Here is a 13,695-nt window from a genome sequence, read left to right as displayed (position 1 = left end):
TACCTGGCTTGACTTCTTATGCTGATAACAGGGAGAGTAGAGGAAGCTGTCCTCGTAACCGTTCTGACTGCAGACAAGCCAGAGGAGGCATTTATCCATGTACATTTAGTCCCATTTCCACTAGCACAATCATAGTCATCCCGAGATAACTATAAGTGGAGAGAAGCCCATATAATATAAGACCCATGCAGAGTGTACCAAACCTGATGGTCAGTCTGTGCAAAACGAGTCAACGTCGTCGGAAAAGACACCCGGCCAAACATAAAGCAAGTTTTTTGTCTTGTGCCCGAAGGACCAAACACCAACGCCAAACCCAAATGCCCCCTCCTTTCCTGGATAGTACTCAGACGCCGGAGGTATAGAAGAAGAGGACGAAAACGGAAGTATAGTTTGCATCAAGCAAACCGGTTGTTAGGTTTGGGGCCAACCCCACATTGAAGCGGAGGGAAGGAGTCCCCTAAGGGGCAAGGAAAGTTTCCCTCCTGAACGCCCACCCTCATCTATTGATTAAAGGCTCAACTGGTCGATACTTCCCACCCGGCCGCTTCCACCGAGGCGACCTCCTCCCTTGGTGACCATGCCTAATCGGTAGAATCTCTCTTCGCCGCCGGGCGTCCGACCACCAATGTACCATTTCTCGGGACCGAGGGCGTCGCGGAACCCGCCGGAGCCACTCGAGCTATCGCTGCCGCGCCGTTGTCGGCCGTGGCTGTTGGTGATGGGGATAGGGTTTGAGGCGGCTGGGGTCGGTGGGGGAGACGACGAGGCGACGGCGGCTTGGGGTGGAGTCGCGGCGGATGATGGGGGCGGGGATGCGGGGCTGGGCTGCTCCTGGCTTTGGCCCGGGGACAGGGGGCCGCGCTGGTGGGAGTGTGGGCGCGAATGCGACGGTGAGTGATGGTGGTAATGATGTGCTGTCGACGAGGATGCGGCCGACGCTTCAGGGTTGTTGCTGGCCTTCGTGGCGATTGCTCGAGCCGCACTCTGCGAGATCTGGGCGGAAGATATCGAGGCCGATGTGGACTGGGTGCCGGCGGTGGAGGCTTTATACGTTGACTGGGCTCGGAAGGCCGCGAGGAAATTGGCCAGGAATGGCCGGTTCGTAGACATTGTGGTGGCTGGGGTCGAAGGGATAGGGAGTTTCTGTGGAGAGGTTGAGGTTGGGTTTGACGACTCGGTAGACCGTAGGCTAGTCGGTGGACTGCGACCACCGGTCTCGTTTTGAGCGTCCCAAAGTGAAGCAGAAGAACACCAGGACTCTTGTAAGGATTGCGATGCGGGGCTGGCGACGTTTGTGTAGATCTATAAATGCCTTGTGAGGGGAAAGGTGACAGTTGTTGCGGAGGACTCGGTGGAGTCCGGAGTTGTGGCAGCCGCGGACCTGCGGAGGAGACGAGATCTAGAAGGAGTCTAACGGGACAGAGGGGCAAGAGGCGTAAGCGGGCGGTTGGAGGTCAGACACAGACACGGGAGGAAGAGGAGAGAGCATGCATCGATCCTTGCAAAGGAGTTAGTTGGAGGGACTGATGATGGATGATGATGATGATGATGGATGATGAACGGATGATGGGAGGAGGTTTGGGGGAGCGACGAGTTCAACCTCCGGGGCGTCCCGTGGGCGGCGGCCAATCAAGGCGGGGAAATACCAATCCATGCACTGCAGCAACACGAAAGGTATCGGTGACGTCGACAGCAAACCTTACTTCGTATCCCTCAGTATCACTGCGTGTCGGGGTATGTATGGTTCGAACAACAATAAAGCCACAAGAATCAATAGACAGGATGGTGGACGGGCGATAACAATGTTCTACATGCAGTCAGTATCTTGAAGATCCTTCTCCACTCTCCATCCCCACTTTCACTCCCCAGATCTTGAGTTTGGAGTATGTACTCATGGCCATCTAGTGTCCAGTGACTGGGAACGCGGGGTGAAACGGTAGGAAGATCCCGGAACGATTCCCCTCTCCCGGACCAAAGGGAAGGAAAACGGCTCTGCCGGCTTCGGTCGGGCTACAGCATTGATCAGCTGTCACTTCCTCCCCTCGCCAGTTCACACCTAGCGCTGACTGCTTCGGAGGTTTTCCGTCGCAGTGCTTGTTTACTATGAGTACCTACTGCCTCCACCATACCAAGTTCTACTGAGCAGCAAAGAATGAGTGTGGTCCCCGTTATTCTTCTGATGCATTCCCTAAGCACTAGCTATCTATGATTCTAGCTTTCTTTCTGGACAGCGATAGATTCCCTCCGAAACCAGGAACTGCAAAAGGAACACCTGAAGACAGACTAATCGTCGCAACACCAACGTAGAGAACATCGGGCGAGGGAGGGGGGAAATAGGCCAGGGATATGCATCCAGGCAGATCGACCAAGCCCTGCCTCGAGAAGCGCCAACACAGCTGGTGTCTCTCCGGCAGCAGTCGGGATCTGCAGGCAACCCCGGCCAGACAGGCAAAGCCCGAATCACAATGTAAGACACAGAGAATGATGAAATACAAGAAAACACAACCTAAGTAACAGACCTGGTAAGCACACGAGGAGAGAATGGCAAAAGCATCTGGAAATAACTTTGTATGGGCGAGGACGTGTATGAAAACACCTCTGGCCGCCCCAGTCCGAACGTGCATGCCCCAAGGGACACCCAGGCTCTACATACAGGGTTGACTGGGGAGATGACATGAACAATTGGAAAACGGCCGTGACGGTTATGCAAACAGAGCCCAGACAACATCCACCCCCTTCTTCGTGGTGCTGCTGGGGAGAATCTGGGAAAATGGAACAGGGAACATGCAAACCCGGCATGATGCATCGACAGAAAGCCTTCCACGCGAACTCTTTTGATGATCTCGTTCCAACAGGAACGGGGAACAGCTGGAAAATAGGAGGAAAATAAACAGTACACTCGCAGAGAACCACATGCCCAAGTCTATGATTGGACGCCGGAGAACAACCACACCATCCCATCGAAAACCACTCATAATGGATGGAAGAAAAAAATGAAAAACAATGTAAAGGAAACACAACAAAACAAATCCTGAACCACCGCAAAGTTGCACTCGCCGTAGAAAATGCTGACAAATGAGTTTTCATCGCAAGAAATTTTGACCAGGAAACCTGCAGAAAGAAAATGTTTTCATGACAATAAGAGATTTGGGCGCTGGACAACCGGACCACGCCAATGCGCACTGCGCGAATATCCTGGGCCTGGACGTTACCCACTTTTTTCTATCTTCGTTGCTTTTTGTCTAATTTTGGTTTTCACCATCCTTTTCTTTTTCTATCCTTCCTCTAATCTCGTTCGGAAATCACAACGGCTTTCCGGTTGGTGCATATGAGACATAATCCGAATATTTGCAAGACGGATCGTACTGAGATCGAGCATCAGGGGCGCAAGTTGAGTCTGAATCTGTAAAAGAGTCGTGGATCCACGAACGTCCCCAATGAAAAGATCCAGTATCACAGCACATGTCCTTAGATCTTGAATGCGTAACGTCGTATGACACATGATCCCGCCAGTAGGAGGTAGTGTAAAATTTTGAGACGAGCCTGTAGGACTCCTTGTCGCGTCAAAAGGCATATCGTTCTATTCAGCGTGGTCAAGATGCAGACATCCACTCTCCGTTATTCGCAACTATTGGCGGGCGGGTTGAACGGTGCCTACAAGGATGATGGATTAGCATTGGATTGAACCATGTGGGGTGTTCGTTGGACTCACCGTCGCCGCTCATTGTCGAAGCCAGGTAAAGACCATTCATGCCACCCTCTTGAGGACCGGCAGCGGTGGTGGTAGGGTAGTACTTGCGTTCGGCGTCGACATGAGCGTGGATGGGCTCCTGACCGGCAGCCATGGTCTGCTGAGGAAAGACCTGGTTGATGTAACCGTCGGATCCTCCGGGCTGAAACATCGAAGTCCAGTCAATTTCGCCAGCGTGATGGGGAGTAGGGCCGGGCATGACAGGGCGCTTAGGGTCTTGAACAACCGGGGGCTTTACCTGCTCAAGGGGAGGACGGTCAACATTGAGCTGCTGGCCAGATGCATCAGCGCCGGGCTGAACAAGATACGGGCTGTGCTTAGGAGCAGCAAGCCAAGGGCCTCTCTGCTGAGGCTGACCGTGGGGGTAAGCGTCCTCGGGAGGACCGCGGTTCATCCCATTCACAGACGACATGGAGAAACCCAGGGGCTGCTGTTCCGTGTAACCTGGACGGGCGGGAGCCATTCCATTCCCGTTCACAGGCCCCTCGGCATACGTCGCACCCGGCAGACCGTTGGGAGGCGGAATGGTGTTGTTGACCTCCTCCTGAACAGGTTTAACAGCGTTTGCCGCAGCTTGGGATCTCTTCAAGTGTGCCTGGGGATGCGACAAGTGGGTCGCTCCCGTGGGGTTACCACGTCTCAGCGAGCACTTCTGGAAGTGGCGCTTCAAGATATCACTGCGGGAGAAAGTGTCCTTGCAAAGAACACACATGTAAGGGCGATCACCCGTGTCTGTAGCACACGAGACCATGTTAGCGCGATCAAATTCTCATTGTCCGTATGTAGGCAAACTCACGTCTGAGCAGATGACGCTTCAAGTGCTTGGCATGAAGATACGTCTTGTTGCAGTGCGGGCACGGGAATTTTCCATCCGCATCCTTGGCGGGAATCGTGGTGTTCTTGGCGGTTCCGTTGACACCGTTAGTGACCGGAGTCGCGCGTCCTGGAACGCTCGGGAGGATGCCACGACGGCCTTGAGAGCCAACAACCTGGGTGCGAGGGGGCTCCTTCGCGGCATAAGGCGCCGCACCATTGGGACCTGCGACGGGGTCCTGGTTCATCCAAGGCGAGCCCTTAGCATCCGAATAGCTGAAAGCACCCGACGGAAGTGCGGAGTAGTCGGAGCGACGATCACGCGGAGGCGCCGGCGCAATCGGCTGAGGATAGGACTGCGCACTGGTCGCGGGTGGAAGGACGCTGTGCGGAGGAGGATAGGGTTGCGACGGCTGGGGCTGAGCCTGCGGGTTCGGGTGGGAGAGGAAAGAGGACGGAGGCAGACTACCCACGGTGGTATGAGGCATGATGGGAGCCGCCGAGGTCGCGTAGACATCGTGAGTGGACGCAGGATATCTCGAGAGATCCGGCCTGTAAGGCTGACCCATGTAGGAGTGAGGGGCAGGAGACTGGGAGTGATGAGGCTGGAGCGGGGGAAGAGTATGCGGCTGGGACACGGGGTACTGATGCTGCATGGCGTACTGAGGCATTGGCATGCTCGAGATAGGTGTCGAGGAAAGAGGCGTGGAGCCCTGGGGTAGGCTGGTGGATGGGGGCCGTGACGGATGAGATCTGGGATCCATCGTGACGCGGAGAGAATGTCAAACAGGAGGGGGAGGGGTGAAGGTGAAGGGATAGGGTTGGGACTCGCGAACAAAGATTTCACGGTATCTTGATCATTGATTGCAGAGCGGAAAATAAAACCTTTCTGCAATTGCGTTGCGATCAAAGGCGGAGCTTCAGAAAATTGCGAAGAGCCTTTGCCAATGTCACCAGATTCAAATCCTGATCGCGTCCTTCTCGAAATGAATTTTTGCCCGCGTGAAGTTTTTTTGGACCCTGCTTGACTTTCCTCTCACGATATTTTCTTCTCTTGTCTCTTGTGTTTTCTTTCCGAAGACGGAATTGGAGGATTCTTCCGGACAGCCGCGGAAAGGTATCGACGGAAATTCGGTCGGGATAGTTGAGTTCGATAGGCAATCGACTCGAAGAAGACTTGGTCCAAGGTCGATGATAGAGATGTGCAGGAACAAGTCCGACTCCACTGCAGAAAAGAGGTCAGGATGAGGTCGAGATGCTTAATCTGAATTCCCCACGGTCACCCACCAGAATATCGAGTTGTGTGGGAACTTCTTTTTATCCGCACGTTGTCAAAACAGTCAATGGTTCTGATCCACCAGGGAGGCGGCGTGTAAGTGGGTCTAACAGAACCAGCAGTGTTAGAGGGAAATTTTGCTAGCCAAATTTTGCTTCGCGTCAACAATGCGCAAGATTGGCCGGTACTTTTTCTTTTCTTTTCGGGATGGAAGATGAGGAGAATAAAGAAACTGCCAGGGACAACGCGTATAGATGCGGAGAACCAGGGCGTAGGAAGAAAGAGGAAAAGTAAGGGGGGGTAAAGAGGAGAGGAAGGCACAGGTGAAAAAAAAAGAACAAGAATGATGGATGTGTTTGTAAGGAAACAGAGAAGAGAAAAAAAAAAATGTAAAAAAAGAGAAAAATAAAATAAAAATAAAAGATGGGAAAAATAAGTCGTCCTAAAAGACCGCACCCAAGGTAGTAGCCGTCTCCAGCAGTAGTAATAGTAGTCTAGTCACGGGAATGGAGGGGGAAAAAGGCCTGGTGGGAAGGGGGGCGATGAATGGCGGCAGCGGCAGTACGGAAGGTTAAGAGGAAAAGGATTCGAAAATGCGCAAAATCACGGAATATTATCAGCTTCCGAAGGGAACAACAAGCACACTCGCTCTAGAAGGGAAAGGGGGACAGCAGCAGAAAGAGCAGCAAAAGAAGAGAGCGAAACTAATTGAAGGTTAACTGTGGATTGGCGGTGACGATCCTAACTCTGGGAGGCAAAACACATACGGAAATAGCTGTGTAATCACTGTAATGCCTGAGGAAATTTAATAATTTGGTGGCATTAACTTACCGTACAACTAACTCAGGTGCCATTGACCTGATTCGTGCCTCACCCGGTTTCCGAGATTCAAACAAGAGCCGAACGGGGTCAACTACGTACTGACTGACTACCACTTATTGACTACTGACTATCTAATTCTACGCTGCGGCGAACTAGTGCGCCCTTAGGCCTTAGGTAAGTTTCTTTTAATGGGCTGCCTGTTGGTCGGAAAATTTAAGAAAAAATCCTATGTCAACCCGGTGACTTCCAATTCATGGTTAGCTTTGCTGATATCTCTGGCTCCGTGCCAAAAAGAACGGCAATTTCGGCTCCCAACCCTTTCCGAAAGGTCGCTCCGGAAGAGCAGGGAAACGAAGAGAGCCTTCAAGTTTGGGAAATCGACATCGAAATTTGGTTGGCACCAGCGGCAAGCAGGGGAAAGAGAGGGCTGAAGACGCCGTCCCGACCGCCGATGCCCGTTGGTTGGTTCATCAGATTTGATTAGGGAATCAAAATTCGAGAGTTTGGTGCGTTACCAGAAAAAAATGAAGAAAAGGAAGGGAAAAAGAAAAAAAAAAAGGCACGTCGGGCGTGTACCGAAACGAGGTACTTCGATGGTATCCTTGCCGCAGACAGCTACGTAAAAGATACTTGGCAGTAACTTCGTCGTTACCGGCCTTGCAGCCTGCCAATCGTAGCCCATCAGAGACCAGGCAAAAGACGCAAGCAGGAGAGATAGATACCGTCATGAACTTGTTCTAGCCTTCCAGAGCCCGTCAAGCATACGTAGTGAGTCCAGTGACTTGTTCTCAATCTTGATGAGAGCGCATACTGCAGGTAACTTCGGGTTGAGGGCTTCTATTTTAGGCGTCGATGAACTCAGCTTCGATCGAGGAATATGATGAAACCCGAGCCGTCTCTCATGTTCTTAGTATTGTACAAAGTACTGTGCAGTCAATCGACACATTGGACGAGATGAACAAGACTTCCCAAACAATGCCAGGCTTCAGTGTGTTGGAATTGAGATGCTGTACTCAACGTGGTAGGGCACAATGAGGGGTGATAAGTTGAGTTGATGGAGGGGCGGAAAGGTGGGAAAGACTACCTATGCAGCTGTAGATCGGGCTTCCGGGGGGCGACGGATCCTACTAACCTCGACTGGGACTGGTAGGCCCAGTGGGTGGTAAACTCTTACTCGACAGCAGCAGCAGAAGCAGCAGCAGCCTATTGAAGCATACCATACGAGCGGGAAAAAGAATCCTTCATACTCTCTCCAAACAGGAAGCGGACTAGGTTCTCAGGGCTGTGAGTACGCCGGTTTCAGGCGCAAGATTCCTTCCCAATTGCCTTTTCCGATCATCCTTCGGTTTCTCTCCCTCTCATCGTCTCGGTGTGCAGGCAAACTGAAACCACGGCTAATGCGATGCGTTTCCTTGTTTACGCTTCTACTTACACTGCGAGATATACAAATTCAACCTAACGATGCTTGATGTCATGAGGCAGACGGACATCTGCATCCTTTCTCCGCAATTGACAGGCCCGCCCGCTTCATACTGGTTCCTCAGGCGCTCAGTCCCCTCATGGCACATCCACAATCCCACATGAGCTAGAGTAAGGTAGGGGGGCACGAAACCTTATCAAAGTTATCATATTTGCGAGAAAGTGGAGTGGCATTCTGCTTGAACCTGAGCTCCCTGGCTTCATGGAGCGGGAGGAACAATGGTAGAGGCTGCCCACTCGACTCCACGGCTGTCAATTGTCAAATCTCGATCCACGAAGTATAGACTCCATAACTGAACGTCGATGGAGACTTCTTCCCGTATGGGGCCTTCCGGACCCTGCACCTGCATATTCGATGTCAAGTTCAAGCTGTAGATATTTATATCAAGCGATTCGTCCACTGCGACCATGTCTGCTTTTTTTTTCCGGATCATAGAATTCATACACACCACACACAACGCCAAATGGGACGGGGATGGACCGCCGTCTGCCGCTCACATGCAGGCCTCAGCGCGCTTTTCTGCCACCCAGTCCTTGTCGTCATCATACCACTTCCAGGCCGTGAGGTGCCGAGGATGAAAGGGGGCATTAAGTTCTGCGGTATCATAGGGAAGCTCAACGGCGAGCATGCATCCCACAAAAACTGTACTTCGGTACTGTTTGTGTATTGATCTGCATGCGGAAAAGCAATTTCTGCTCCCCTCGGTCCGTGCTACAAGTCAAGTATTGTTGCTAATTAGGCAAATTGCGTAAGCTGCGGCAGGAGGGGATCGAATGAGAACCTCCGAGTGCCTGTTCCGAATGTGTATCTTAATCATTGTCGCAAGAGGGTCAGGAGTTCTGATCATAGAGTAAAAGTCCCTCTTCTGTCTGTCTAGGAAGCACTGAGGAAAGGATCTGAGCCAGAAGCTGATTCCACTTGTGACTGAGACTCAGCCACCTATCGAAGCAACCTCTGATATACATCACCTGCATAGCGCATGGACCTTCGAGACTCCTCCGTTACAAAAGAATCTGAGACTCGTGTCTTCCGCGGTTCTTCGCTGCGTTCCTCGAGGTCACTTTGAATCTCATCCGATTGCCAACTCGATGATGCCACGAACCTTGTTTCACCTCCCCTCATGCCAGCTGGATTATATCATATGTCTGTTCGCAAAGTTCGAGTCCAGACTAATATACCACTCACGCTTGGGGCATATCCGCGATTCGGACAAGAGCCGGAATCCCTGCCATTTTTGGGTGTAGTGAGTATGATGAATCAGAAAGGAAAAGAAAAGAAAAAACTTGTCTCAGTCCATCATTTTGCTGCTATACCGAAATGAAGCGAAGGATTCACCAGAATTCCAGCCATCCGTCCTTCAACATTGTTGATTGACCCTTCTTTCTTTCTGGCCGTTGTTGTTGTTGTTGTTTTTCCCCCTTGCCCATCCGCATAGTGCATAGCCCCAGTCAGTCAGTGATTTACTTTGCCTATTTTCGAATCACGACTTACTATCCAGATGGGTCTCCCGTTTAGGCTTCGTTCGTATCGGCGGCTATGCTCCACCAGGAGATTTTCGCTGGGAAGCTTCTCCCGCTTCGATTGTGGACCTTTTTGGACCAACCCTGGCCTTTAGGCAGAGTCCCAAGTGGGATTTATTGGATCCATTGGGGACACAGTTTGATGATGCTCCGTATCACAGCAGTAGCATATCCGAACCTCCGACTATCTGATCTGACCATTGCATCCCATCGATCCCAGCCGGTCGGCATCCGGCATTGGAACTTCCAATTGTTGAGGTAGCATTCATTACACGGTTACGGGGAGTACGTGAAACAAGCAACAAGAACATAATCAAACACCTGGGAATCAGTCAGAAACACTCAGCGAATTATCTTCCATTTCGGAAGGATGCGGATGAAGAATCCCCCGGTGCTTTGGCATGGTTGATTTGATGGTTGAGTAAATACCTTTTTCGATCATTACGTTTTTTTTAAGTTTTCTGAATCTCTTGCTTCAATCTCGTGGCGGCTGCGGAGCGCGTCGGGTGGTTGGAGGCGAGGGAGATTGGATTGGAATTGGGATTTCGCCGTCATACCAGAAGCAGAGTGAAAACGGGCAGTACGTACCATCATCAGTTTTTTGCAGGAACCGGCACTGAAATTAGCTGGTCGTCGTTCTTTTTTTTTCTCTGGTGGCGGCGCTATACCATATGGAGATGAGAGGATATCAGACTACTGTTTCCTGTTGACTCTAGAGAGAAACCCAAAATTCCCTCACAAGATCCCAAATACGATCGCTATCGCACGAGAGAGTCGAATCGATTGAGTAATAGCATATGGGTAGTAGGGCAGGATAGGAAAAGTCCAACGTGAGATTCCATACCGAGCTTAGTAGCATTTTGAGAGGCTGTGTATGTGCTGTTGTAGTACTAAGTAAAAGTACTTATGCGTGTGTCTGTTGGGTTGGAATAAGAGAGCCTGGAGGTGTCAGACAAGCGTGTACCTATGGTAGTTTAGTCCATTCTGCAACAATCCATCCTCGCTCAACTTGCCACTTCTGCTTGTCCTCAGCTTCTTTCCCCGCCCGCCGGCGCTGCGCTCTCATTTTTTTGTTTTTCCTTCTTTTCTTCTTCCAAGGATTATTTAGATAGAACAATAAGCAAAAGATAACACCAGACGTTCTTCTATCCAATCGGCCTTTTGGTTTTCTTTAAAAAAAAAAAAAAAACGTCCTAACAAACACGACCGAATCAACCCCCGATTGAGTAAGCCTGGCATGATGCATCATCCCAGTGGAAGTGTACCCGGCACCGGCACCGCACTCAAGAAAGCCGCTGCACCTCGCCCAAAGTGGCGATCCGATCACGGCCAACCTTTGTTCCAGCGAGTTAAGTTAGTGCGCCACAAAAACTCAAGCGGAAGGCCGATGGGATGGGCTCCGCTCATGGAAACTTCCACGAACGAATCCCAAACCCAGGCGGTGTGCGAAGATCCCTCCCCCCCCCCCCCCCCTCCTCTCCCCTCGGTCTTCTCCCCAGCCCTAAAGCTGGATACAGGTACTAGTAGCATAATCCTGGGCAGGCAGAATAATGACCTGGAAGGATCATGCAAGCGTTTAAGTTTTGATGCGTGTTCTACAGGCCTGTGGTACGAGCATGACATGGTACTAAATTCTCAGGGAGGGGGAGCGGAATTCCGGCACGCTCACTGTTTGTCCTTAGGGTGGAGGGGGGGCTTCTCAATGGTTGGTGAAGAAAATTGTCCGATGGATCGTCGTTCTGCTTGTTGCTTTTTCCATCATCAACAAAGCTTGGCTTTCGCTTGTGAGACTGATGAATGATGATGTCTGTCTGTTTCGGTTTCGTCGGCTAGTCAGTCAGTCAGCCCTTGATGTCAGGTACGATGGACTGGTCGATTCGACGATTACAATCTAGGTGCACATCGGCTCTGAGTGTAGTTATGCCACAATTAACCGACATAACAACCATAATGTTCGATACTTCGAAACGCATACATACGTACTGACATACGAGCTTGAAGTCTGCCCTGAAACGGTGAATCCCTTCATGGTCCTCATTCGTGCCAAAGTCCTGGGCTAGCTCTGCTTACCATATCAAACCAGAGACCCTTCACCGGGATGGTTTACCTACGTGGCAGGAATAGCGCAGACACCAGCGAAGCAGTGTGGCTGGTCCAGGGTAGGGTAGATTTGAGACATAGCAGCAACAAAGACTACACCATCCTTCCCAACTAGGTATCAAAAATGGCTCAAAGAGGTAATCATGGTGATATGCTACTAGTACATTCAGGTCCTAGTCACGACTCTTGGCCGAACATCAACCCAGCCCGAGAGAGACTCTAAGTGATACCGATAGCGACGGTCACCAGCAGGTACTCTGATACTCCCATACCGCATGCAGATCTGTTGAATGTGCGCTCATTCGCCCGAGTGCCGGTCACAAAGATCGTAGACCACAGGAAGATAGAAAGTTCTTTGGAGTCAGTCCTCCGGGGTCTGCGAGTGAGGGAGTGAGTGATTGACCGGGACCTTCGCTCGGCACTTTTACCCTGGGCAGGGTGTTTTTTCCGACGCTGACCGGAGTAATGCCGAAGAACAACGCTTGGCTCTCGATTAGGTCGACTTCTTCGCAACTCTTTTGGGGAGGATCGGCCCAGATTCGGAAGCGCGCTGGGGAGAGAAACTCGATCGAGGAACCAATTATAGTCCCCATATTTGGCGAGGCGAGAACGCCACTCACCTCATCTAACCTTCTTGGTCCGACCGAAGGGCTTCTTTTTGGTGGTCTTAGCCTTGAACTGTTGCTGCTGCGGCTGCTGCTGCTGTCAATGACGAGGTTGTCGATGTATTGTTTTTGTTGAGGAGAAGGAGTAATTTGATCATTGACCTCGGGTCATATTCGGGAAAAGCAGAGTCTTCTACCTCATTCTACTCGACTCATATATTTGTGTTCCTACATTCGATGCAGGGTCACTTCTCAAAGAGTTGATAGAGCAACACTCTTGAACCATTAACCGACTGTGCCAAATAGGTTAGACTCACTAACCTTCCGCTGGACTGGAGTTAGATTTAGCCAGGGTCTGGTTGTTGTGCTTCTTCGGGGAGGGAGAGGGGGGAGAATTGAGCCCTGAGCCCAAGCCCAAAAGGCTGAGCAAATCGGACTCGACCAGAAATTTTAGTGAACCCGGGCCAATTCCGACTCTTCCCCTACTGAGCCTAGTCAAGCCACTAACACCCACGTAGAAAAAGTCCGTTGTTACCGTCCACCTGGTCACGCTTGGAAAGTAAAAATCCTACTGCCTAAGGTCGATGAGGGGAAGAAGGCCAAACTTGGCAACTTGCGATTCCCAAAAGGTAGATTTGACCCCTCCTGTAGAGTCTACGAGTACGGAGTGCAATCATTTCCCATGCCATGACTGGCCGGAACACATTGGCGGAGCAATGTTGTGAACATCAGGTCACTCACTACCTTAGTTTCATTCAATGTTCTTCGGAGCTATGACTATCTACCTAGTCCAAGTATCTAGTTCATGCATCCGACGAAGAGAAAGGAGACCTGTGCATGAGAAGTTTTTTTCGATTGAACGATGCCCTTGTCCCTAGTCTATAGTGTACCTCCAGAAGAGATTATACCGAAACCGAGGGACTCGGCTCCGTCAACCCATGGTCGCGTCGATCCGCCGTATGCATCTACTATTCTTCGGAATACATCTCGAAGACCACACATACAACTACGTGAAGTCGGACGGCACGCCCAGTGAGGGAAGGACGCGTCATAACTCTTCGGGCTGTCAACGGCTCGCAGCAGGAGAACAGACGCTTGCGTCCATGGTTCCTATTATCAGATACAGCCATAACCACAATAACAAGGTTTGATGAAGCGGCACAAGATCCTCCAACGCGGGAGAGCGCGCAGACAAGAAACTTCTTGCCTGAGGCATACAATCAGATAATGAAACATCCTGCTTAGTTGCAGGGATAGTTATCGCACCAGATTGAACCTTGATAAGTCACTGCCATGGACTCCGTAACTCCGAGGTACGATGTGCGTAT

General features: G+C 51.1%; 4 protein-coding genes across 4 annotated transcripts; 1 reads left to right on the top strand and 3 right to left on the bottom strand.

Moving 5' to 3' along the window:
* Positions 1 to 53: 53 nt before the first annotated feature.
* On the bottom strand, positions 54 to 1,209 carry BO97DRAFT_91361 (uncharacterized protein). Its single transcript, XM_025701131.1, has one exon. The coding sequence runs from the start codon at positions 1,108 to 1,110 to the stop codon at positions 508 to 510; it is 603 nt and encodes a 200-aa protein (XP_025550775.1). The 5' UTR covers positions 1,111 to 1,209; the 3' UTR covers positions 54 to 507.
* Positions 1,210 to 2,180: 971 nt separating this feature from the next.
* On the bottom strand, positions 2,181 to 3,194 carry BO97DRAFT_91371 (uncharacterized protein). Its single transcript, XM_025701132.1, has one exon. The coding sequence runs from the start codon at positions 3,085 to 3,087 to the stop codon at positions 2,461 to 2,463; it is 627 nt and encodes a 208-aa protein (XP_025550774.1). The 5' UTR covers positions 3,088 to 3,194; the 3' UTR covers positions 2,181 to 2,460.
* Positions 3,195 to 3,628: 434 nt separating this feature from the next.
* Positions 3,629 to 5,328, bottom strand: BO97DRAFT_435026 (C2H2-type zinc finger protein; the record flags this gene model as incomplete). Its single annotated transcript, XM_025697711.1, has 3 exons — positions 3,629 to 3,654; positions 3,713 to 4,483; positions 4,548 to 5,328. 3 exons carry the CDS (start codon positions 5,326 to 5,328, stop codon positions 3,629 to 3,631), a joined length of 1,578 nt encoding a protein of 525 aa, XP_025550773.1.
* Positions 5,329 to 9,109: 3,781 nt separating this feature from the next.
* BO97DRAFT_405995 (uncharacterized protein) lies at positions 9,110 to 9,490 on the top strand. The gene is made up of 2 exons (XM_025695316.1): positions 9,110 to 9,184; positions 9,245 to 9,490. The coding sequence occupies exons 1-2, from the start codon at positions 9,122 to 9,124 to the stop codon at positions 9,461 to 9,463; spliced, it is 282 nt and encodes a 93-aa protein (XP_025550772.1). The 5' UTR covers positions 9,110 to 9,121; the 3' UTR covers positions 9,464 to 9,490.
* The last annotated feature ends 4,205 nt before the right edge of the window (positions 9,491 to 13,695 follow it).

Source organism: Aspergillus homomorphus, assembly GCF_003184865.1.
Source record: "Aspergillus homomorphus CBS 101889 unplaced genomic scaffold BO97scaffold_21, whole genome shotgun sequence".
NCBI classification, from domain to species: Eukaryota; Fungi; Ascomycota; class Eurotiomycetes; order Eurotiales; family Aspergillaceae; genus Aspergillus; species Aspergillus homomorphus.
The sequence above is the reverse complement of the archived record's forward strand: the minus strand, read 5'-3'. Positions and strand labels throughout refer to the sequence as shown.

Excerpts from the sequence above, each read along its gene's own strand:
- BO97DRAFT_91361 (XM_025701131.1), bottom strand. The coding sequence starts at position 1,110 with ATGTCTACGAACCGGCCATTCCTGGCCAATTTCCTCGCGGCCTTCCGA.
- BO97DRAFT_91371 (XM_025701132.1), bottom strand. The coding sequence starts at position 3,087 with ATGAAAACTCATTTGTCAGCATTTTCTACGGCGAGTGCAACTTTGCGG.
- BO97DRAFT_405995 (XM_025695316.1), top strand. The coding sequence starts at position 9,122 with ATGGACCTTCGAGACTCCTCCGTTACAAAAGAATCTGAGACTCGTGTC. Across the intron at positions 9,185-9,244 it reads GTGTCTTCCGCGGTTCTTCG|CTTGTTTCACCTCCCCTCAT; the intron begins CTGCGTTCCTCG and ends GATGCCACGAAC.